Source organism: Haliotis asinina, chromosome 6 (genome assembly GCF_037392515.1).
Source record: "Haliotis asinina isolate JCU_RB_2024 chromosome 6, JCU_Hal_asi_v2, whole genome shotgun sequence".
Classification (NCBI taxonomy): domain Eukaryota; kingdom Metazoa; phylum Mollusca; class Gastropoda; order Lepetellida; family Haliotidae; genus Haliotis; species Haliotis asinina.
Window position 1 is genome coordinate 66,875,997 of NC_090285.1, and position 26,958 is coordinate 66,902,954.

The 26,958-nt window shown below is 40.8% G+C and overlaps 1 protein-coding gene across 1 annotated transcript in view; it reads right to left on the minus strand.

Moving 5' to 3' along the window:
- Positions 1 to 695: 695 nt before the first annotated feature.
- The window catches only part of LOC137287567 (ribosomal protein S6 kinase alpha-1-like), a 78,322-nt gene continuing 52,059 nt past the window's right edge, over positions 696 to 26,958 (minus strand). The window contains exons 13-21 of the mRNA XM_067819931.1: positions 26,908 to 26,958; positions 25,728 to 25,802; positions 24,837 to 24,926; positions 24,192 to 24,350; positions 22,559 to 22,720; positions 22,110 to 22,186; positions 13,910 to 14,027; positions 13,071 to 13,205; positions 696 to 11,163 (exon numbers count right to left, since the gene is read on the minus strand). Of these exons, the coding sequence (XP_067676032.1) occupies positions 11,038 to 11,163; positions 13,071 to 13,205; positions 13,910 to 14,027; positions 22,110 to 22,186; positions 22,559 to 22,720; positions 24,192 to 24,350; positions 24,837 to 24,926; positions 25,728 to 25,802; positions 26,908 to 26,958 (993 nt within the window). The 3' untranslated portion in view covers positions 696 to 11,037. The remainder of the gene's footprint in view (positions 11,164 to 13,070; positions 13,206 to 13,909; positions 14,028 to 22,109; positions 22,187 to 22,558; positions 22,721 to 24,191; positions 24,351 to 24,836; positions 24,927 to 25,727; positions 25,803 to 26,907) is intronic.

Genomic DNA, 26,958 nt, shown 5'->3' on the forward strand with positions numbered 1-26,958 from the left:
GGAAACTCAGCACGAAACTGGCGTTTGCGCATAAATAACCACACAGGAACGGAATAACCAGTTCTAAATCTATGTACAAATAAATTAGTTAATCAGCTAACTCGATTGGGAAATATGGTGAAGTAGCTGTGCTGTACTTTCATGGCCTGCTGATTCTCAGAACCTTTCCACCACAGAATATGGTTGTAATGAGATACCAATGGCAGGAAAAGAACAGTTAAGACCAGTTTAGTAGGGCCGACGTTTGGTTAGCATTTGGAACAGCACCGCCATGGCTGTTTTCAGTCATAAGATGTCTTACTTGTCCCACACGTGTCATTGCAAAGGGTGGTCAAACCCTATACCGTCATTTGAAATCGTGTTGTTACGCCTGCTCCAGGTTTTGGTGTGGATGGATGTAAATCAGGGTGTGAGGATGGAGTGATCCGAGGAATGTCTCTTTTAGTATAACAGACCATTTACCCCACCATACATGAAGATGAAGTACTTTATACCATTGGTCCTGAAAACAGGGCCCATATCTGACCAAATTACACACTGCAGGGGACCCACATTTTTGCCTTGAATCCGAACAGTTTAGTGTGTATAACATAATACCAATACTGAAAGATGCATATCCAATCAAATAACAGAAAGACAAGCAGTTCCTTATCTTGCCTATCACAGAAACAATGAAGTAAAACAAACACATGAGGTTAAATATACAAGAATATTTATTTTTTGTCCTTAATACATGAAGATGTATCAGACAGTTTTTTAATGGAAACCATACAGTCCTAATAAGGGGAGAAGCACCAATCTAGTCATTCTTCAAGAAACATGGCTTACACTGTGTTGAGCACTAGGAACGAAGCACTATGTAGAGAAGCTAAATGTCAACCAAAGGTGGGATCAAAAGGCACACCACATGCTGAGTGATGTTTACATTGGCGCTACAGGCATAAATCCAACAACAAATCTGGGAAAAGGTCACTGTCTTGACAAATGTCAATTGGAAAAAGTTGTTTCAATGCAGCTCTTAGCTTTATTGCAGTTACTGGACAGTATCTTTAAATTAGGATGTCTGGACAGGAGAATCCAGCGATTGATTTAATAAACAATGATCCCTGGTGTTTTGGTATATCAACAAATCTGAAAACCAAATAAATATAGTCACCTGTACAACTTGTATAGGTCGCTAAAATAATCTCATTTTTAAGGTAAGGGGTTATTTTCCAATGAAGTATCTTCATACATCAAACTCTAGGAGACTAATTTTTGGAACAATAGGAATAATGGCTTTGAGCAAGACACCCTATGCATCACAACGGTTTATTTCTTCACACTTATTCAACTAAACATTTTTAAGCAGCACCAACTTAAACATCTCCCAGATAGAGGTTCTGTGCAAATCTGAAAGGATACACACAGAAGAGATTATGCAGGATCATATGTATGTACATATCTGGCACAAATCAATACATATTTGCATATAGAGGTAAGAGCAGTTATCAAAGATAATGTTGCCTTATGCTTTGAAAATAATTTATACATATGAAAGGTCTTTAGATGCAATCTGACATATCATATTTAAAAATGTAACAATATTTCAATACCAACCCAATGTAGGTTGATTATTTTCTATGAAGCTATCATACATCTAGTTAAACTGAAACACTATTTTGCACACAGAATGGTGTGTCTAAGTGGCCATAAGTTTGTTTATATGCAGTATTTTACACCATAGAGTCATATTTGTGTTGCTGACATTAGTCCTGCAGAAATACTAATTTATATATTCAAAGTAACCTTATATGTCTGAACATTGGTTCCATATACTGGAACAAGAGCATGTCAATATACACAGTAACAGTCACTTCAGTCTACATATCCAGTTTGTTGTTTTTTTGCAACAGGAAAAAAATCAGGTATTCCAAAAATCTTGAAAATGTCAACCTTATGAAATTTGCATATAGAAGTCTGAATGGTTTCAGAATGAAATAATTTTTAAGTCAAAACATTTGTGTAGTTAAACATTTGTTTAACATTCTGTATAATCATGACAACTCAATCTGAACAATAGAGGAGTAAGTCCAATGTGTTAAGCCCGAGTCACAACAAACACCATACAAGTACATCAAATTCCCCTGTGGTCCAGCCACAGATTTGCATATTCAGTTGGTGTACACCATTCTCAGAAGCTGTCCACAACCACTTGGTCACTCAACATAGAACTGCTACACAGCTGAAAAAAGGCCACAGCACTTGCAAAATGTGCACAATGTTCTACGACAATACTGACAGCATACCTAACCTTTATGTCACTGAAAAACAGATGCAAGACGAAACCTTACATATATTGAAGATGGGGCTGTAGTAGACCTGATGTAGGAGTCCTTGTGACCAACTACGACAGGGTAACAACCATGGTTCACAAAACTACCATGGCACTTGTATGCTTGACCCTAAAGCAAGGCAACAGAAACTCAACACAAATAAAACAAGTGTAAACTTAAATATTTTAATAACTGTACCAAATAATTATGGTCCCTAAAAAGACATTATTTCAGAAAAAAGGACAATAGCCAGCCATATGAAGAAATTTAACTGTTTCTCGGCCAACATGTCTGCCTTTCCAATATTGTACACATGTATGCTGCAGATAACCTAATAAATATTCTCAAAACAGCAATGACTCTGTTGTAGGGTGGTTATTACTGATGGTAAATCAATTGCCTGAGTTCCAAGAACATGTTCATTTGTCTAAAACAGATATACCCATTGTCACATGTTAAGATACAGTAACAGAAAAGGCTCAGTAGTATCCGCCTTTTGAATAATTTGGGACACAAACATTGACAAAGATAAAAGTATTTCAGTATTTCTTTTCAGCAAGATCATATTTCCAAGTGGAATGCCCTTGACTTAGCTTGTCCCTTGTACAGATTCTTCCCACTGACAATATCCTGGGAAGAAAAAATGAGTTTGAGTTATATTTTTCAGCATTCTTATGGTCCAGGCAAGCAAACATATATCTTGGATCCCTGTATCAATTCAAGTGATGACAATAAACCAACCAAAACAATGTACACCCAGAAGACAGGTTTCATAATGCACTTGGTCCATCTCTACAGTCCTCAACTTATCGCCATGTTCATTCCTGTGAATTTTTTGAAAAATATTTTCAGAACTTGGATCCAAACACACATCCAAACAATTTTTGATAAAGCTAAACAAACTTGTTGACAAATATCTTTGAGGATGAAATCGTAGATTTCCAAACTCATCACTGTCTCCTGTTAGTGTAATTATGTCCAGACTGATGACGACAGGTGAATGTTTCGGGAACAAAAGAAGAATATGTATGAAGAGACATGTGCCATTCATTCTTTCCACACTTTAATACTCCTAAAACAATTACTGGAAGGTCCTATGTAGAACAAAAATGTAAATATGAAGTGCACCCTGTTTCTTCTCGATAACAATTCACAATTACCAAGCTGATAATCATTTTGTTGAACACTATTAAGACAATCAACACTGTTAATAGTAATCAGCATATCCTCTTGGAGAATAACAACCACACACACACAGATTACCTCGCCACTGGGTTGTAGATCTCCTCCATTATCAAGGGTACTGTATCTCCATAATGAATATTCTGTTCCCATATGCTGTCATAGATTGGTTATGAGCTGGATTCGACTAGTGCAAGGTAAAACAGCTGACAATCAAAGGACTCATAAGCAAGAGAAACTTTGTGCTGAGAGAAAATGGTGACGGAAGTGGTGCTATCATTTTGAAAAGGTAGCATATAGGTCCAAAGTATTTATTAACATGGAACGAGGACACAGTACCTTGGACAAAACAGGAAGTAAGACACAAGTAAAATACTTACAACCATTCATCTTGACATCCATGTTTCTTTCTGTGCTCTTCACAAAAGACACTTGAAAAACAATTATCATAAATACTAACAGATAGCCACTGGACAGCCTTAACTCACTGGAAATGTACGAAACAGGTTAATGATTACCAAGCCAACTCTCCTTATTCTGGTATAACTCTGGCCAGTACAGGATTATGCAACACACAGCACATGCCATTATGAGCACAACTGAAACGACCTACAAGATTGGAAGACTTGATGCTACAAGTCTCTGTCAAGTTTAGTAAATGATTAGGATGTTGCTTTAAACTACCGGTAGTACAAGATAATGTCAGTATAAACAATATTGTGATATTGACACCATTTCCCGTAACAGATTGTCACCTTTACAGTTGAAAAAGTTCATATTTTTTGTTTTGGACTTTTCTCCCAGTCCCTCTCCCGACCCCTCACCCAAAACAAATTGACAGTATTATTGAAGTAAAATGGATGGTGAATTATTAGAGATATGTCAACCTCTCTCAAGATGTACGCATACCCCAAGTCCTTGAGTTGATTGGGAGGACAATGATGATCAAAGGCTTCTGTTGAAACCTGAACAGCATTGCACAAGAGGTAAGAGAAGATATAGCCACACGAGAAATGAGATCACCTGGTTAAACCCTATAATCAATAGGTGGATGCAACGTGAATAGTACAACATGCATAAACACATGCCACTCAGATCAAACAGAACATCTGTAAAAAATGGTAATGGATGGTACATTTCTGCCACGATTATACACATAGTGAGTTTGTATTTAACTCAGTTTTGAACAACATTTCAATCTTATAAAGTAATGTCAACTTAATGTCAGAGAAAAGCCAGATGACATCCTCATATCTAACTGTTACCATTTTGAAGACAACCACAAGCATGAGACTGAAAAACATAGAATAGGGGTGAACCAGGATTGAAACCCTTGATAACTCTACATAGTGATTTGGAGCAGGTCAGATGACAGCACCACCCATGCATCCCAAATACTGTAAGGAAAATAGCAAGAACAGCAGAGACATTTCCATGTTAAATAGATAAAAAAAAAGGGTGCATTTACTATTGAGGGCAAATTAAGTTTCAGTTACTTAAAGTAGAAAATCATGATTAACTGTAAGCCATCTTATATGTAACATCAACCTTAAAGCTGTGGAAAAAGTTACAATACTGTCAACACTGATTAAAATCTCTTCGAATAAGGCTTGAGGACAAACTTTCCAGCCAATAGTGGATAAATACCCTGTTTCTTTCACACAAAAAAAAAAAAGAAAAGAAAAAAAAAATCACAACAAAAGCCACATACAAAACAGTATAGCACTGCTGTAAAGTCAGCACTTTGCCATTTCGGATTGTCTCCTAACTTGTTTATCTGCACGTTACTGAGCAAGCATTTTGTTTTCTCATTACCATCATTATTCGATACAATTACATCATTCACTTGCTCAGTAGATTCACCATCCTTAAACTAACACAGCATATCAAAGGAAGAACTAAATATTCATATACATGTAACAGAATGGGGCATTAACACAAAAACAACATTAACACAAAACACAAAGAAAACAGGATAACAATAATTTTTGTCTTCTAAGACAATAATCCTTATCACACTGATAACGGCTTTAAAAAATCTGAGTAATTATCAATAATGTATATACATAAAGTAAACACAGTCATGGGAACATAAAGCACTATTATAATGGTAGACAGTTCACATTTCCTTCACACAGGCTTTATGACAACTTTGTTTGATATACATGACAATGTCTCACATACTGTTTGGGAATTGTTATCAAAGACATAGCAACAGATTAAACTTCAAAAAGCCTTGAACTCAGCTTTACAACTGTCATACTTTCAAGAATAGAGAAATCTAAAGAGAGCAGCGAGTGAATGGTGCATAACAAGTCAGATGTAATAATGTTATATGAGGCCAATTTGTTATTTGTTGCAGCATCAGCCTGTTGACCCAATTTTTAATCAAACGAGGATCAAAGTTCTCTTGTATTTCTCTTACAACATGACACAAATGTTTTGTGATCAGTTGTTATAATAATATCATGAACATCATATACAATACACAATTTCACAATCAGTTTGGCCATATATATCTGTCCAAGTTCATGCAATGAAAAATAGAATCAGGAGTTGTGTACCTTGTCCTTGGCACATAAGACTGAGGAAACAACTCCCTAAATCTTCATGGAAAGCCAGCATTTCATGCACAGAGAGTGAAAACTGCAAAAGCATCCTTGATCAATAAATAAAACAAATTGGCCTCGAAATTGCCTGTGTCAAAGTAAGTCTATGTCAGACAAACTAGCAATGGAGTATGGAACAGTCCACGTTTTGGTTCTGGGGCACAAAAACACAGAGAATTGGTCCTCCCACATGCTTTCTCAGGCACCTCTCATCATCAGTTGACGTAATTTACACAAGACCCTACTCCACATTAACTCAGAACACAGCTAGATTCTAGAAAACAGCTACCGGTATTCACACTATTTCAAATTTTGAAAGTTCAATGTTAATTACAGATACAATAAAAAAATTGCTTGACTAACATGCAAAATGTGAAGACAAAAAATGTTTGTCTGTGATTGTGGTCAAGTATTCAGGTTTCTCTTGGTGACAATAGTTTGTAAGTCACAAACTACTAGTATATGGTACTACTTCCAAACCAAGTGGCTTACACAACATACAGAATGTATTTTCATTGGAAAGACATAAAGAGCAACACCCTTTCTTGAAACTTATGAAAAGAGTTCTCAATTCTTTCATACTTAGTAAGACAAAGAAGAAGAATGGTCTTGGTGGCAACATCAACGCATCTGTCAATAGAACGAATAACAATATAACATACCTATGGCCCAACCACTGTTACTTGCACTTATGAAGACGATATGTCCCACATTGAAAGTTGTCAAAGTTTGGATTAATGTCAAAGCTGAGATGAACTGATCCAATAAAGGCTGCATTTTAGTCCAAATTTGTGTCATCACCATTATTTCTGCCAGAGTAGTAGTTCATCTAAAATGTCTTAACACGTTTACTGATTTCTCATTAAAGATACATGGATCCAGTCACAGGGACTGGAGAGGAAAGTAAACATCAGGCAGAGCAAGATCAGTTTTCTTGTGCCTCACTTGTAACAATGTACTCAGTTTCTGAACTTTAGTTACCAGGGATAGATCTTACATACTCTGGCTGGGACTATGAGGTTTGAGGGAACAGCAGAAATGCTTCCCACAATGCACCCATGTAGAGAAATGAACCACACAATCCAGATTTTATGCAGTCTTCCATGTCTGACTTGTGAAATCTATCTCAGAATGTAAATCCAACTCAACAATTCCATCTATCCACAATGTCCAAAAAATATCCTCTGTGGTCTGCATGACTCAAGCACAGATGGCAAGAGGATGGGAAACTGAATCCAAGGCAGATTTTTATTAGTATAACAATCCTGTATGTTTGTAGATGTACTCTGTTACACACTCTCTTCCATGTTGTCATTAAAAGTAAAAAGCGTAACATCTATGATGAGCATTGACAGGCAAGCACATGACTTAATATTATAAACATTTAAATACAGTATTCTTAGTCTCAAGTACTTGATGGTTTGACAAAACAGCAAAAGGGAAGGTAATAATGAAACTCCTAACGGTCTTATGGGAATGACTCTTTTGCATGTAACCCTTGAACGATACGAACCTCATATTTTAGCAACATCTTAACCAATGAACAATCTAGAGTGTCATGATTTGCTCCAACAACTACAGGCATATGACCAGATCTAAGATAAAGTTATAGGAAGTATATGGTAGATAAGAAATTATTTGATTTTATTCATATATGCAGATGGATACATAGTTTTGTTAACAACATATGCTTATTAATGTACAGCCTATGTACAAGTCTGATAACAACATACACTTCATGGAAATGTGAAGCAAGGGCTTTGTAAAGTATGGATAATAATGATGGAAGTCATGTCTACGAATAAACAAAAACAAAACTTCACCATCAGCAAAATATTTAAGTGCATGTTTCATCTGATTGGTGCCCTTGTTATATAAATGGATTATGCATTTGTGTGGGCATGTCAGTTTGATTAGTATTTTCATCACAGTTTGAAGAAAAGATGGCTGCCATTTGGCAGTGAATGATATTGACAAAAACCTGGTCCTAAGAGGTCTTACAGTTCATGTAATTCTACATCAAGTTAGGCTTGGAAAATGAAAAAAATTGGTTCTCGAGCACTCATTCAGGGACTGGGAAAGGCAGGTGGCATGGGCAAGTTTACTATTGTTACAAGGGCAGTGGCCCATTCTAAATTCAGAAAATGGATAACAATCCTGAAAATGGCCCTTTTTCAAAGTTCTCTTTCCCAATACCTGATCATTCTGAAAACAGAGTGGGATGATGGTGTAGCTCAGACATATTGTCATCATTATCAACAGCTCATAATGTCAAAGCGATATGGTGGGAGACTTCCTGTCTCAATTTTTGGTTTTAAAAAAGACTGCTGTAAGAGAATTGCACTCATGTGGTCCTAAATCTGCATACAGCTATACAATTATGCAGAAATGTAGGATATTAAATTTCCTGTCCAGCGTTTATGTCAGAAATCAATACTTTTTATGCAAATCATAAAATAAATGGTTTTACCATTGAAATACTAGTAGTGTCATCCATATATCAACAATTAGACACTTTTACTGCGTATCTTATTGTGAGCAACATGCTTACCTCCTTAACATCAATTAAATGTAAATGAAAAATATTTCAAAGCACTTGAATAATAATTTAGGATACAAATTTCTTTTTTTATGATTATGTAACTATTTCTCTTCATAAGCATGCAAAGAAAGGTGCACAGAGACCACTTCTTCTTATGGAACTATTACAATATGGACATAAGGGTTTGTCAAAATTAAGACAACCTGCTTTCTCTATATTGAAACAATTTTCATATAAATATTGCTTGTGTTTGACATCCTCTCATCACAATGTTTTGACAGAATTTGAAATGAATGAATCATAAAACGTCTCTGACAAAGGCGCACCTGGCCAATCAATATTCATTACTGCTTTGTCCATAAAACAACACAAACAAATACAATGAACAAGACAATTCCTTTAAATATTTGAGCCTATACATTTCATAAAATGTATCAATCGTTTTCATTAATATTATCAGTTTTACGGACGACATCCCAACCAATTCAGGTTCTTCATCAACATTTCAGAATGATTATTAGTAATTTTTGTCAAAAACTGATATCAGTGATCATTAATATGCTTATCTTGAAATTCAATACTCACAATAATTATCTGATTTTCACATTTCAAAACATACAGCAAATATACCTGTGACTCACTATTTCACCGTATTGTGTAAAAAATGGCTAGATTTAAGATGAAGCTTACTTTGAAAGGTTATTTTATAAACATTAGCTTTGTCTAAGAAAACAGTGAATGGTATAAAGAAACAGCAACTTTCCCACAGAATTCAAACCTATGAAGCATATTTGTGTGCGTGATATATTGAGAATTTTATTGGACTGAATGACGGTTGAAGAGGAAGGACACATATGTCCCTCTGGCGCCAAGGGGTCAGTTCAATGAAAGTTCATATTTCCAAAGCTGTTTTCATGGTCATTTGAATAAATTTCGTCATGAAGTTGACTATCATCAGTGAACTGGCTAAAGGAAATATATTTACAGAGGATGGTGGTGATTAATTAAATGAAGATATCTCACATACACTGACCATCAGGACCTCACTTCATGTGAGCAAATAACAGTTGCTGGACACCAACCTGTTCCTATGTGGGTGTTACCCTTGTGATTTACACAGTTATAGAAACTACTAATGTTTTAAGGATGGGAGAGTGCCTGAGAACCAACAATTTTCAATCGCCTTAAAACACATCCGATGTGATGTACATGGGTTACCATGGTTACGTTGTCAACACAATGATAAGTCTGATATGTAAACCTAACTACATTCCACCACTTTTCATCAAACACATGGTCTTAATGTTGAGCTGATATACTGTTATCCATGTTGACTGGAGCTCTGAGAACAGACATGTGCCCCACCCATTAAGCCATCTGTGGAACAGAACTCAGTCTCAAAGAAGCCCAGTTCCATACTCATCTGTGGAACAGAGTCCTATCTCACAGATGCGCCATTCTATATCCACAAACACATCTGTGGAAAAGAGCTCAGTCTTGCAGGAGAAGTCCAATGTTAGAACCAGATTCTCAAACCATACTCAAGTTCATCTGTGAAAAGGAGTTCCTTCACCCAGAAGCCAAATTTTGCACCCACTAGCTTGTCTGTGAAACCGAGCGCTGTCTCACCGATGTCAAATACTACAAACAAGCCGCCCCTGGCACTGACAGTCAAACAGTTTCTCATGACTCCACTCACAAGATCATCTGTGGAACTGGGTCCTCTAGAATGTTAAACTGCATCACACCAATTTGTCATTGCATTAGTAGATATTGTTACTATGGTGATTCTTCCTTATTCCAATGATTGGTGAGATGACAAACTTGGTCAGTTCAGACACGAATCTCTACTCTACTCAGCAGAGTTCTTCATCACAGTTTCGGTTTCTCACGGATGATGCAATGACAGGTCAACTGGAACCTGTCTCTCACAAAATTCCTACATAACTCAGAACACATCTAACATGGATAGGGTCAAATGGCATTAGCACACATCGGAGAAAATAAATTCTCCCATTATGGAGATACTGGCTTCATTCAGTTAGTTCTCAGGAATACATCATCTAACAACATCTGAAAATAAATACTTCAAAGCACTCATATATATATTAGTTCTGTAAAGAAGTCTGAATGGAAGAAATTGTCAAGGGAGAGAACTGTGACCTTATACAGGCAGCCAATCAGAGTGAGCAGGGTTATGTTTGGGTATCAAACAACAGCCAGTGTAACTCAAGTCAAGTAGTTGTTCAACTGTATGGGACCAATGTAATTCTATGCCTACTGCCCACTGCCTGCTCCAGTTGGTTGGCTGGCCTGCCCATTCTCCACCTGACTACGTTGTATAGTGACTTATACTGATGAATGTCTCCATGATGTGGGGTTATGGAGGTTATACCGCTGTTGAACTCTTAGGTTTGTTCTTTCCCCTACGCTGGGCCAAGCGGGAGGCACCAACTGGTTCTAGCACAGGTTTCGGGGCATTGCTCAATGCTTTGAATGTGGCTGCCACTGCTCCCTGAAAAGACAAATCATAATTGTAATGCTTCAGCTACATCATGGCGTTCAATCTGTAAATGCTTCATATACAATGGAATCTTATAGTATGACCAGAAATTATTGAGAATTAAAAATTGTAATTTTTTTGTTTTACTTATTATTCACATATTAAATGTGAATATTAGCAGTGCACAACTCAAGATTGAAATACAGGTGAACACTTAATATTTTGCCAAGTCACCATGGGCAGCAATGCAGGCGCCTGATCAAAAAAGATAGAATGTCATGGTCCATGCTGTCTCACGTGTGAAGGTCCAGGGTAAAACCTTCAGCAACTCATGCTTGCTATAAAAGGCAACTATGCTTGGCGAAAGAGGCAACTAACGGGATCGGGTGGTCAAGCTCGCTGACCTGGTTGGCACATGTCATCGGTTCCCAATTGTGCAGATCGATGCTCATGTTCTTGATCACTGGATTATCTGGTCCAGACTTATTTACAGACTGTCACCATATAGCTGGAATATTGCTGAGTGTGGCGTAAAACTAGACTCACTCCATGCTGTCCCAATATCAGACCACCTCTTCTTTCATTTCAGTAATATTTGTCAGAATTTTCATATTGACACTTTCCTTCACAAGTCCCCTTTCTATTGGATTTAGGTCAGGACTATAATTTGGCCAATCTAATAATGTCATATTTTGGGTCCGAAACCAGGCCTGTGAATGCCTTGAATATTTTAGGTTGGTGTCCTGCTGGAAAATCAAAAAAATTCCATAGAACATGTGAGCAGATGTAAGCAAATGTTCCTTGCGAATATCTGTGTACCGCTCATTGTCCATATTACCTTCAAACAAACACAAGGGCATCACCCCCAACAAAGATATGGCACCCCTACTTTAAATTTCAGACTGTACTTTGGGTGCTGATTCAAAGGTTTTTGCAGTTTGTTTGGTCCAGAATTTCAATGTATTAGGAAACAGCCACATATCTGATAAAATGACATTGTCCAAGTTAAAATTTCTATGCTCAAAGCACCAATTCAACCTTCGCTCCTTTTGTTCCGGTTTCATGATATTGATGGAATTCCTAAACATTTCTGCCAAACCAAAATATATACAGCTCAGTTCTAATTGTCTTCATACAGCCACATTTTTTCTATCAATCATATCCAGCCTCAAGTGTTCATAATGCCTTCGATTGTTTTTAGAAACAAGAATACCAAGCCGCCCCTGGCACTGACAGTCAATTTTCTAGGTGCCCTCGAGCTCAATGCCATGTCCATTTGAAATATTTTTAAAAAACATGATAAACAGTAGACAAAGTGAGCCTGTACTACTTGAAATCACTTTAGCTGATCTGATGTCCTTGTTATGATACTCTAAAATCAACTTCCTCTTCTCTAAATCATCTATACTGAGGATCACTGGAAATGTCATCTGCTAGCTAGTAAATAAATGGGATAACTCTTCACAAACTAATGAAAAAGGATATAAACAGTGTTGTCGTTCTTGAATGAAACCAAGCGCTTGTTAGCTGGTCAAGGTTGTTTATAATAAAAATCCAATGATACATATTTGTAAAATTCTCAATAATTTCTGGTGATACTATACAAACAGGCAACTGGGGAGCAATCGTTTTCCAGAAACCCCTTTCAGGACCAAAGTCAGCGGACAAAACATTTGTGAGTTGACTGTGGCGCCATTCAAACAGCATGAAGTAACCTAGTACTTGTCAGGACATCAGGGATAGACACCATTGCTCATACCAAACTGGCCCACATCTTTAACACACAAGTCATTCTGTAAAGCATTAAGATTTTTACAGAAGAGAACAAGTCTGTGACTAACCCATGTATAACCCTTCGAAAGTAATTGTGACCTGACATCTAAGTTACCCTATCAAATGAAGCAGAGATGGTCCAATACCTTCAACTGTGCATCTTGAATTGTGAGTCTGAAGTTTGGTAAGCTGTCTCGTTGTGCTATCCAAGGGTTGTTGAGCACCTGTGTGGCAGTGAGTCGGCGATGAGGGTCGATGTGCAGCATGCGTTGAACGAGATCCTGCCACACAAAAAGAGTAAGTGCTTAACACCACCACACAGTTTTTAAGATAAATCTATGCACATCAGTCTGCTACTGGAAGCATGTTAAAACTGATGACAGGTTTATACAGTCTTAGTGGAAGTCATGAGTCAGTATGAATTTATGCTGCTTTTGGCAATATTCCAGCAATATCACATCGGGGGGACACCAGAAATGAGCTTCACACATAGTGCCCATGTGGGGAATTAAATATGGGTCTTTCAGCGTGACAAGAGGCCACTCTGATTACCAGGTTACCCCACCACCCCTTTGCTCAAGTCAAACAAATAGGAACAGGTAAAACCCTGAAAAGCTCTGTCAGAGGACAATTCAGTGGTTTGAATGATGGTCTAGCATATCTTAAGAATTGCACCACTAAGAACTGAATTGCTGATGGCCACTAGGCCAGCACTACAACACGCAAAGAATTTTGGTTGGAGGACATGGAAGTATTGCTCAAGGGCTATCCAGTCTCTTCAACTCAAATGTTTATCCAATTAAACAGAGAGACAGAAGATTTTGAGAATCAGTAACACAACCTGTAACCAGTTTTAGCAACAGCGAGAACTAGGACTTGATGTAAGGAGATTGACTTCAGTCAACATTTTGGTATGGACAGTTTAGCAAACCTACTGATAAGACATCCGAACAACACATCACGGTTTAACATAACTTATGCTTACCTTAGCAGGAGCTGACACAGAATCCCAGTTTCCACCTGATAATGTGAACTTTCCTTCCCCTATCCGCGCTAAAATGTCATTTGGTGTGTCATTTGGGCCATTGGCAAATGGCGTGTGTCTGAAAATTAAAAGCATTCTCTTATAAATACATGTAAAATGGTTTTGAAATTGTAACAAAGCATTTATTAAAAAACATTAGGGCAATTGTCATAATCTGCATCAGTATAAGTGAGATAATGATGCAGTGACTAAAAACTCAAGAACACAGACACATCGATGCCAAATATCAAAAGCCAGGGGGACAGATGAGCCTAATACTATATCCATTGCTTCGCGATAAACATGCGGCAGGGGATAACAAGTGTCTGTTACCTCCCATGTGAGGTTCAGAACTTACCAATCAATCCCTCAATGTGCTTGATGCATGAATGACCAAACCACATGCAATTTCAATCCAATTTTGCCATCATGGTAGAGATCATTTCTCCCAATAGGTACTCTTTTAACCATTACATATGAAAGACTCATGGTTAGTCTCAAGCGGAACACCCATTGTTTTTTTAAAAAACATGTGGTTAATTGATACCGAGTGCTTAAAAGTCATCTCCTTCACTCATCGCAAGAGCCCTGCAGTGACATCATGGGAGGAAGGATTTTCAGTTAGATTTTCAAAATCTGTAACAAACTCATCAATTTGCTGATTTCCCGACGTCAACAAAGATATGCTGAATTGTTATTTTGCCGTTAAATGCTCCCAAGTATCAGGTGATGGTGTCATCATGCACAGATTTCCACAGGACCCCTCAATTCATGCTAAATATGTCTTTTTTGCTTGTGAAGCGAGCATTGTAGACACCCGTATGTATTAAATCGGGTGGTTGGACACCCACCTCCCTTCCAAGATAGAAGGTGCTATTAAGATTTGTTTTCATCGAGTTATAAAATCAAAACTACTTGCAAGTAAATGAATGATAACCAAAAGGATTTTGCATGACAACCTGTACCATAAGGATTTCTTCCTCGGAAGCAATCGAGGTTCTGGCCGAAGTGACAATTATACTGTCAGTAGTATTACATTGCCACCCACTTTGCTTCACGAGTGAAATTGTTATGTTATAAGCAATGTCATGCAAACTCCTATTGTCTATCAATCAAATACACATTTTACTACCAGGAGACAGTAGGAGAATTTGTAACTCGCTGAAAACAATATTAAATAGCATTTTTTTTTTTAGACCTTCCCGACATGACGCCACAATTTTCTAAAATCGTGGCTTCAAGTTCTTTAGTCAGTTTGAGAATTAGGTTACGGTGAGTTTTCATCAAGCTTAAAGATCAAAACTACTTCCTACTCGTAGCTAAATATGTTTCTGAATCATAACCAAAAGGATTTGGCATGGCACTGCTTGTAACAGAACCATTTATAACCAATATGACAAAAGCGATTTTTACAGAAACGTCTATGAAAACAAGTTGTATCTCAGAAAATAAGCAAAGCAGGTGACAAAATTGAAAAGCAGAAGATTGTGAAAATATAGCACTTTCATTTTTCAGAACACTTGTCACGACTGCAGGTTTAGACAAACCAAACAAGATAATCTTTCCCCTGGTAATGTACATGAATACTACAGCAATCCACATGGGTAAACCTGTTATTACTTCATGGAGGCGCACCCCTCTGATTGGTTGAAATTTTGTTCACAGGAAAGAATTGTGCACTGCTGACAAATTGGTCGATTTTAGGTAAGCAAATGTCGAAATAAGTCATTTCAATGACTGGGTCTTATTTATGTTAATAAATGATTTATGTTTTTGTAACCCCACAAGAGTTTATTAAAATCTAAATATTTTAGATATTTAAATACTTACCTTACCATAGGTCTTATGCATATTACCTCTAGCTTCGCTAAACGAGATCAGACAGTCGTTGATTCGCCATCCCCTCGATGGCTACCTCATGTAATCTACGAATGTAGTCACGGAAGTGACGTGATCTCTCCACTCGCGCGAGAGCGCAGAATCCAAAATTCACTTTTACCGTCAACCGGAAGGTCCGAAGAGTCCAAAGTGGGGAGGAGCATCCAGCGTTGGGAGGGAGTCATCGCCCTATGGTAAGGTAAGTATTTAAATATCTAAAATATTTAGATTTTAATAAATTTTTAACTTACCTTACCATAGGTCTTATGCATATGGCTTCGACAGATGGATGGTGGTGTGGACTCCGGAGGACCATCCCTCAGCAAACAGTGCACATGCATCAGGAGAACACGGGAAAGCCAATGTCAACGGTCTCAGGATAATACCTGGAACAGGACAAAGAGCAACCCAATAGAACTCCAAAGAAAAACCGACGCACCCTGGGGGTGAGGTTAATCTTAAGACCAAAGGTAAGTAGAAGTGTAGTTACCTAATGGGCGGATGGTCGGGTAAGTTGCTGAGCAACCACCAATGGACCAAATGACTGTAACCCCTCCACGTCTTCAACTGCCAAGTCCCTTAAGTAGTTTGATGCGAAGACAGTTGATGACCTCCAGAAACAGCCCTCCATGATCTGCGGTACTGTGCAGTTCCGATGGAGGGCCATCGTAGACGCCAAGGCCCTGATCTTGTGCAGGTTACTTGCTACCGGATGAGGCAGGTGCTTGTCGTCATAGGCCGCCAAGATAGTCGATCTGAGCCAGAGGGCAATAGTATTTCTGTTTACTTCGCCTTTGCAGGACACGGCAACGGGAATGAATAATCTTTTGCGGGATCGTCTCCTAGAGGCTGACCTTTTAATATAGCATCTGAGAGCCCTGACTGGACATAGTAGCTCCTCCTCCAAGTCATGATGACCCAGGATCGTAGACAAAGGAGGGATGGAAAATAGCCTGTTAGGCTGCCCGGGAAGCTGGTTCTTAGCCACAAAATCCCAAAGCAAACCCAAATGAACACGTCCGTGTCTTGACTGTTCAAATCGGATCTGAGTAACGTCAAGAGCATGGATCTCGCTGACTCTAGCCGCTGTTGCCAATGATAGTAAGAAAACCGTCTTCTTGGAAAGATGTTCAAAGGAGGCTTCTTCTAATGGCTCGTACGGCGGCCCTCTGAGATGTTGAAGGACAACATTAAGATCCCAAGCTGGAGGACGGAACTTGGCCTTCTGGTCTTCCAGCTTGAAAGCTTTGAGAAGCGCAATAAGTTCTGGTATCTTGGAGATCTGTGTATCTGACTTGATAGCAAGGACAGAATTCAAAGCTGACAAATAGGTGCCTAAGGTACTGCCTTTGAGATGTCTAGAGTTCCGTAGGTAGAGAAGGAACTGTGCCACGAACTGAGGAGATGCTGCCATGGGATCTTGAGATCTTCGTGCGCAAAAATTCTCAAAAGAGCGCCATTTGTCGTCATATAAAGAACGGGTAGAAACTCTATGCGCGCGAGCTATAACGTTCGCCACGTGCGCAGAGTAGCCCTTAGCTTTTAATGCTCTCTGCAGATGACCCATGCGTGAAGATGGAATCGCCGTGGATCCGGATGCAGCTGTCGACTGTGTGGATGTCGAAGCAGATGCAACCACTCTGGAAGTTTGTAAGGGTCTCCGCTGGCGAGCCGTCGAAGATCGGGAAACCACGATCTGGCTGGCCACCAGGGTGCGACCAAAAGCAGTCGGAGGTTCCGCGTCAGTCTGATCTTGGCGATTACATCCGAGAGAAGGATTGGAGGAGGGAACGCATATGCGTCCAGGCCTTCCCATGATAGAGACATCGCGTCGACTGCCCACGCCTGTGGATCCGGCACGGGAGATACGTACGTTGGTAACTGGTGATTGAAACTGGTGGCAAAAAGATCTACCAGTGGTCTCCCGAGTTGCCAACAAATCTGGCGAAATGCGTCCGGATGAAGCATCCACTCCGTCGGGGATGGTTTGCCGGGGCGCGACAGGGCGTCTGCCAGGATGTTTTTGCAGCCGGGAATGTGACGAGCCGCGATCACGATGCCGTTGCTGTCTACCAGATCCGCTAACAGGAACATCTGGTCCAGAAGTTGTTTGGACCTGGTTGTACCCTGATTGTGAATCACCCACACGACCGTGGAATTGTCGGACGCTACCAGGAGTCTGGAGTTTGTTAGAACCGGTAGCCAGTGGCGGACCGCTAGGATGACTGCTTGCATCTCCAGGTTGTTGATATGCCACTCCCTTTCGGCGTCTGACCACAGCCCTGAGGTTGTCTGGCCGTTCAAGTGAGCGCCCCATCCCAAGAGGGATGCGTCTACAAACAATTCGTGGTCGTGGTTGAAGCTTGTCAAACAAACACCGGCGCAGACATTCCACTCTACCGTCCACCACCTGAGGTACTGATGCAGGTGCGGGGGTAGAAGAAATGATGACTGGAGGTCGTTCTCTCGAATGAATGGTAATAGGAACCTCTGTAGTGGGCGCAGCATAAGCCATCCTCTGAGGGTGAGGTCCTGCGCCGACGTCAACAAGCCCAACAGAGACTGCCATTCTCTGAGGGTGAGAGGTAGGGACAGAGCTCGATCCGTAAAGGCGAGAATCTTCTGCCATCGATCGGGAGGGACCCTGACCAGATTGAGCCGAGTCAGGAACAACCCCCCAATGAAAGTTAACTCCTGCGTTGGTTCCAGTTGCGACTTCTCGATATTGATAATCCATCCCAACTGCTGAAGTAGGCGTGTGGAGAAGTCCAGTTGTTTGCGTAGCAACTGAGGATCGCAGTGATTTAGAAAACAATCGTCGATGTAAGGATCGAAGTCTATCCCCCGGAGGTGCAAAAACCGGGTGACAGGCAGTGTGACCCGAGTGAAAAGCCACGGGGCCGTAGAAATTCCAAACGGCAGCACTCGCCACTGGTAGTGTACTCCGTTGAATATGAAACGCAGGAATTTCCTGTGGCGTGGGAATACAGGAACGTGCAGGTAAGCATCCTGTAAATCTAGGCTGGCCATCCAAGCTCCGGGTGACAACTTGGCTCGGATCTGATCCAGTGACGTCATTCGGAAATGCGGGGGCTCGGCTAAATACAGGTTGTTGAAAGACGCCATGTTGTGAATCATCCGCATTTTGGTGGAACCTTTCTTGGGTATCAGGAAGATGGGTGAATAGAACCCCGGGGAGTGATGGGGTTCTGACACTATCTCTATAGCATGTTTTGTTAATAAAATGTTGATGTTTTCTAGTATAAGTACCTGTTGATCTATTGAGTACACTCGTGACCGGGGAGTGGTAGTCAACGGCGGAGCTCTGGCTAGTGGTAGCTTGTAGCCGGCTCTCAGGATCTTGCAAACAAACGGGTCTTCCAGGAATGTCCAGTTGGCCCAGAAGATCTCTAGTCTCCCACCTACAGGGGTCGGATGAACTGGTACGACTGGGGGTGGGAGGTCCCAGTCGTAGTAGTCCATGGCTTCAGCGGCCGGAGTAGGGACGCTTGCCCCTACCTCGACCGGACGTAGCTGGGGCATCCCTGCCGCGTTCTTGAGGCTTGCGCTGGACATCTGAGTCCTTGGTACGACCTCGTCCCCTCCCAAACGAGGAACGGATAGACTCTCTCCTGGGTACATATCTTTTCTTGGCATTACCCCTGGCTCGGCCACGAAATGCAGAGCCCAAGGCCTCGAAAGTTGACAGCGCCACTTCCGTGTTAGTAAGTTCGGCATGTTGTTTATACACCGTCGGTATCTTTTCATCAAAGAGGAACTTAGACATAAATGGTGCACGAAGTAGTTGACGTTTAAATTCCTCTTGCCAAGAACAAGCATCTAAAAATCCAGATCGGCGCATAGTAGTAGTCATGGCTAGCGCCGCGCGTAAATGTCCAAGTAGGTCATGGAGTACTCTGCCTTGCCAAGCAAAAATGGTAGTTAAATGATCCACCCTCGAGGCATTATCCTCTGACAAATCCAAGGCTGCAGCGGAGGTGGCTGACGCAAGCGCCGAGATAGGTTTAAGCATACGTTTCAGTTCCGTATCAATAGCTGCTAGCTTTGAATCCTGAACTCTGTAAGATGACGGAGTTGAGCTTGACAACCTCTTAATTGAATCGTCTAGCACCGCCCCGTTGTCGGCAAAATCCAGACTGTGTACTTTATAATCTGATTTCTTAGACTTCGACGCTTTGATGGTTGGATTTAAGGATAACTTCGCAAAGTCCGAGTCTAACAAAGCAACCGCATCCGCCACCATAGGGTGTGGTGGAATAAGTGACTCAGGAGACAAGTGAATCGACGCCGGGTTGCTTGAATCCGAAGAAGGGGAAGGACAGTCCGGTAATCTGTCGGCAATCCACTCAAAGACAGCAGTTAAGGGAAGATAGGTGCCATCACTATCACCAACATTGCCAGGTTCCTCCTCATAGTCTGGACAAAAGAACTGTTCCTCGTGATCCTCCCAGGAAATAGAGGTTGATTCTCGTCGCTGACTCGAGTTGGAAGCAGAGTTCTTAGTGTTAAATTCCTTGCAGGAAGTCCGCAGTGGTTCCGGCGATCGTGAACGCTGGGATCTGGAGAGACGCTGTGGTGATCTTGACTGAGATCGCACTCTACGTCTACTTCTGGTACGTCAGTCTTCCTCTAAGGAGCGCCTTGGAGAGCGGGAAACAGACCGGGAGCGCCGGCGTCTGCTACGGTGTGGAGAACGAGAGCGCCGACCCTTCGGGGACCTAGAACGAGATCTGCGCCGGGAGCGCTCAGCCTCTAAACGACGAGCGCGCTCTTCATCCAACTGGCGCTGTAACATTTCTTCTTTAGTCAGCGTATGAGACACTCTGGGGATTCGATAAGAAGTAGTTATAGGAGCAGGGTCCGGCAACAACATTGGCGCTGGCGTTGGTACAGGCGCTGGCGTCGGAATAGGCGCTGGCGTCGGAATAAGCGCTGACGAAAACACCGGTGCTGATGTAAACAAAGGCGCCGGGACAGGCAGTGGCGCCGGGACAGGCAGAGGCGCTGGTACAGGCAACGGCGCTGGCGTAAGTCTAGGCGCTGTCGTTGGTAAAGGTGTAGACAACGAGGTAGGGAGTACAGCAGCGCCCGGTGTCAAGAGAGATCGCAGAAGCTTCTGAACTTCAGGATGGGATAAGGCATCCGGGTGAGATAAATCTACAAAGGCGTCCGAACACGTAGGCTCTGGAGAGGAGCACGCCGGCGTAATAGATGAGCGCCCCACACTAGGTGTTGATACTGGTACTGAAGGCGGTGGTAGATCCTGGTCGTCAGGTAAGAATCCCAAGGAAGACGCTGGCGACGACATTCTTCTCTTACGTTGTGTAAAACGTTTCCTCCGAACCGCCAAAAAGGTCTTGAAATCGGCGAGAGATAACGCTTGACAGTGTAGGCACCGATTATCGCTGGAGCAAACAGCGGACGCACAATCCGGACACCAGGGATGTGGGTCCTTGGCTGACTTCTGCCCCTTGCAGACAGTACAATAGTGTCGAGTCATACACAGAAACTGTAACAGACAAGAAACCAAGACTTGACGATATGTTGATACAATACTAGGAGAAAAAACCCCCTACATAAAAATGTAGAAAGTAGTTGCACCCCTACGTAAAAAATAGACACACCCGTAAATGCGGGGCAGCGAAAAACAACAACCACAATGGCTGCCTTCGCTACGCTGAAATTCATGGCAGAAAATGGTATGATAAATACCGAAAACACAAGTGAAAATGACCAAGCATGGGCAGAAACATGACGGGCAAACAACCAACAAGATGAATTACCCCCATGGACGCCATACCGTTCTCACCTACGACACGGACAAGCCCTGCCTGAGTGAGAAAAGAACAGCACGAGGTAGCAAGGTAAGCACATTAAATGCTTGTATGACTTGACTTTGATACATAATGAGGGGATACAAACCATACCTACCAAGGAGTAGCAACTTTATTGAAACTACACACAGTAGGAAAAAACTGCAAACCAACACGTCCGTTCGCACGAACGCTAAAGGTAAAAGTGAATTTTGGATTCTGCGCTCTCGCGCGAGTGGAGAGATCACGTCACTTCCGTGACTACATTCGTAGATTACATGAGGTAGCCATCGAGGGGATGGCGAATCAACGACTGTCTGATCTCGTTTAGCGAAGCTAGAGGTAATATGCATAAGACCTATGGTAAGGTAAGTTAAAAATATATGTTATATTTTGCTTGCCTCAAATGTTAAAGTAGACAATTGTATATTGACAAGATTTCCACTCACCCTGCCAGCATGGTGTACAGCAGGACACCAAGACTCCAGATATCACATGCAGCATCATAGCCTTGTCGCTTCAATACCTGAAACAGCACGGAATGATCCCTCTGATGTCATCATGATGCTTCATGTAGTCAGCACTATTGCAGGTGTATCACAATCAGTTAGCACATGTTGCATCTTATTTCAAACCACACCCAGATTCAAACCTCAAGTGTTTGGCAAGATGGGCATTAATCACAAGATCACTTAAATTCTCCTGCCTCTACAAAGGTCCAATTTTGATCATAAATATAATATGAAGGACCATATGAAATCCCATTTGGAAACATTTGACAGAGCTATGAATAAGGCTAGTTTTCACCTCCCACCAAATGAGGAAGAAAGGGACCCCTGCCCATGTGTCCTGAAAGTTGCAATAATGAATGATGATTCCATGGAGACATGTCTGTTACCTCTGGTGCCACAAAGTTGGCAGTGTAGCATGGTGTCATGAGCAATCCATTTTCAGCACGCAATTGTTTAGCAAAGCCAAAGTCACATATCCTCAGGCTCTCTGGAGATCCAGTATCATCGGCATACAAAATGTTGGAAGGCTTCAAGTCTCGATGGACAACCTACAGCAGAAAATGTATGCCTGAAAGTGCCTTGAACCAGTTTCCTCTTGGCATCCAAGTGTTGTAGATAGCCTAGACTACAATCCATGTCATCAAACATTAACCAATAACAGCATCACTAAACAACCATCCAATCCCCAATTTAGTCAGCTCTTTGGACAAAAGTGGGCAAGTGGAGATGCATGAAGTCACAGACAATGAATGAATGAGTAAGGGAGGAAGTTAATCATGTTGCTTGGAACAGTAATTTAGTTCTACAAAAGGATAGCTGGATGTGACAGGAAAAGCGTCAAGTACTGCCAGTCTAAGACGTCTACCACAATGGGGACAAGAGTGAGGATGGGTATGGTGGTGACAAAGCTTGATATATATAATCACAACCTATGACTCCAGGACCTCAATGTATTAATATGGACCCACAACTACCAGCATGACCAGCAAAACACAGAAATCATCTTACTCTCAAGTCCCCCTAAGTAACTGAAGGAATTATAGCAAATTTGAAGGAATTGCATCTCAAATGTAAACAAGCACAGCCCACTCACGAAACAATTGCAGCTATATCGGTAGTTTAGTGGTAGTAACATAAACACAACACCCCTATAGGAAGCAATGTCAGTAATACTTGAAACATGCCCGACCATCTTCTGAGATTTCACTGCTCCATTCCATGATTTGTCGGTCACGTTCTGAAAATCACACATCCAAATATGGCGTCACTGGAAGGAGGACCCGTCTCCATGAGTTTTGTTTTTAGTTCCTACAATTTCATTTTTATAATTATCCACCTTTGACCACCTGTGTTGAATGCGTTTAGGTGTAAGGTGTTGCTGGGAATGTAAATTGTTTTTTCAAGATAAGAACATCACTGCAGAATAGCATCATAAGTCATGCCAACGGAGGCTGTTTACGTCTGAACATCGGAAGCCTCCAGGGGCATGACTTGTGACCCTCTGCTGCAGTGACGATCTTTTCCTAAAACAATAATCTATACCTCCGACAACACCTCATATATGAACGCATTCAACACAGTTGTTCAAAGATGGATAGTTATAAAAATGAAACAGTAGAACTAAAAACAAAACTCATGGAGACGGGTGCTCCTTCCAGTGATGCCATGTTTAGATGTGTGAGTTTCAGGACGCGACCGATAAATTACGGAATCTAGCTGAGGAATCTCCGAAGATGGCAGAGCGTGTTTCAACTATTACTGACATTGCTTCCGATGTTGAGTTTATGTTATTACCGCTAAACTACCGATATAGCTGCAATTGTTTCTCGAGTGGGCTGCACTTGTTTACATTTGAGATGCAATTCCTTCAAATTTGCTGTAATCACTTCAGTTACTTAGGGTGGGCTGACTCTGCAATTCTAACCACTTTTTCCCCTACTTACTGCAACAAAGACTAATTCAACATCTGATAGTCATCTGTAATGTGCAGATATGCATAAATAGTAGTGTTAGACTCACTCCATTCTTGTGAAGATATTCCACAGTTTTTGCCACAATCTGTAACACAGCACTAGCTTCCCGTTCAGAGAAGAATTTCTGACGTAGAATCTTGTCGAGTAGTTCACCACCTCTCATTAGCTCTGTCACCATGTACACCTTGGTACCATTGTCGAAAACCTAAACACATATTTCAAGTTTTAAAGACCTTCATGGTCAACTATCACATAGGGAAAAGGCAACTTTCCCTCTTCACATGATGACATAGTTCATACAAAGTATCAAGGTTCATTCAATGCCTATTCAAAGTAGATTGGGAAATGCAGGGGCCATTTCACACATTTGAATGAAAAATGGCCCATTAAAATTTGTAAGTTTATTGTTGATAGAGTGGCCCATTCTGAATTCAGAAAATGGCTAATAATCCTGAAAATGGCCCATTGTCAAAGTTCTTTTTCCTAATCCCTGTTTTCAATGCATACCAACAAACAATTCATTTCCAGAGCAAACTTGGTTCCCATGCTTGTTCAAGTCACGCTGGCATAAAAGTCCTGTTAATAGCTGACTCTGATTCAAAGACATATGAAAGAAGAGTGGGATTCCAGACAAGACTTAACAAGAGACGTAAGCCCCAGCTCCTGATTCTGTATAGAAGACAACACTTACATCTCGTAGTGTTATGATATTAGCATGGTGCCCAAACCGGAGCAGAATTTCGACCTCTTCTGATGGATCCCTCTTTTCCTTGTCCATGATCTGCCAATACAACACAAACAATAACATATGCAGCCTAGATAAACCATGAAACATACACATAGGACATTCATTTCATTGAATAAGGCTACTCTGCATTACCTACCTGGCTCACAAAAAATACAATTCAGACATATTAAAACGTCTCAACATGTAGACACTGAAGCTGACTGACAATATTTTGTATTCAGTGAGAAGGAATGTACAGTCATAACGAATGAGTGTATAGCTAGAAAGAAATGCCAACTTCTGCAGCTCGCATTGTAGCCACACAACATCAGATGACTGAGGGTTCAAGAGCTTCCATGGGGTCCCAGGGCCTGAGAAGGGCCCACTCAATCTAAGAACCAGGTTCCCTCCCCAACCTCATTATTCGTCATACAATCCTTTCGAAGAACAAACTTTGGGGGCTTTCTTAAAGTAATACTCAAACTATTCAATATGGCATAGGATACAAGACAAACAAGTGAATATTTCTTCAGCCAGAATATTACAGTTGGGGCTGGAAAACCCAAAGGTTGACAGTTCAAGCATGCATTTGTGATATGAAGGTACATAAGTTTTCAATAATTATTGTTTAGTGTATATTTCACCTGTCTTCAAGCTATGTCACATGGCCAAAATATAATCAGGTCTGCACTAATCAATTCAGTGACTGAACACATGAGCAATTATCAACATCATCAGAGCATCATGGTATGCCATCAACCTAGTTCACGGCTCTATTTTTTCGAGAAACATCTGCACTGACCAATTCTGCTGTGGGACCTGAGGCCAATGAAAAGGACTGTCTGCAACACTTACTTTGACCGCATAGCTGTTCCCAGTCATTTTATGCACACATCGTTTACACACTGAATAAGAGCCAATGCCAATATCCTGAAATGAGAAGTGTATCATTAGAAAAATGTAAACAAACTGGCTACAGGGCCATCCTGTCGTTTGTAATGTAATACCACACTCAACAATATTCCAGTCATATGACAAAGATCAGTTTTCAATCAGACAAACCTGTGTTGACATAATGAGCACTGATGTACACAACTTGGATTTGATGACACACATGAACCACGTCAGCAAGCCTGAACCCATAACCTATTCAGTCGCCTTCTATGTATTAACAAGGATGTTTCCATGGTGCCCTCATGACAAGCATGGGTTGCTTGAGACCAATTGTAACCGTGATTTTGAAGCAAGGTATGTGTAATAGTATGTGTACTTTCCAGTTTAATGACTATTCTACAAGACAGGGAAACACCCTAGAAACAATACATGCACAGTTCTGTCAAGGTCCAATCATGACAACTCAAGGTACATGAGCTTCATATTGAGATAATAACCTCCTACATAATCCAAGTGCATGAGACAACATGTTGCAAACTTGAGGGTGTTACATATGAAGTCTCCATACATAATACAACACTTCCTGAATGAAACTATCCAACAGGTCCAAGGTAATTTTTCAACATCAGGAGTATGTACTCCATATTTTTTTTCCATATAGGAATACTGAAGAAACTAGAGTACATTTAGAGTACTGAATGGTATTTAATGGTGTATCAGTTACCTTGTGTTTTGTTTCATATATGAATCACAACACTCCTACTCCTGTGTCAACAGATCAATAAACAATAATACAATATTTTTTATCAAATAAATACTTCTGTAAATAATTCTAGGACTGTACACCACCTCTGTTTCCTACCGTATTGGGCATATTTTTTATCTGTACATATGTGATACAGCCCCTATCTGGAGCCCTGTACCCAGTATCTACTTCATTCATTTCCTGAGCAAATTTCCTTCAAAGTTACACCTCCATTTGACTCAACCATGAAACGATTGGTATTAATTTAACATCTGTCTTAAATTACTGTGGAAAAACGATTTTATCAAAAATACCACAGTACACTGTAAAACAGGTTTCTTGATGCCTAATTAACTGACATGACAGGAAGACCTCACCAAAGTCCTAATAACTTACTTCTTTCAGTTCATATTCATCTGAAAACTTGCAGCTCTTCACACCCGGTAA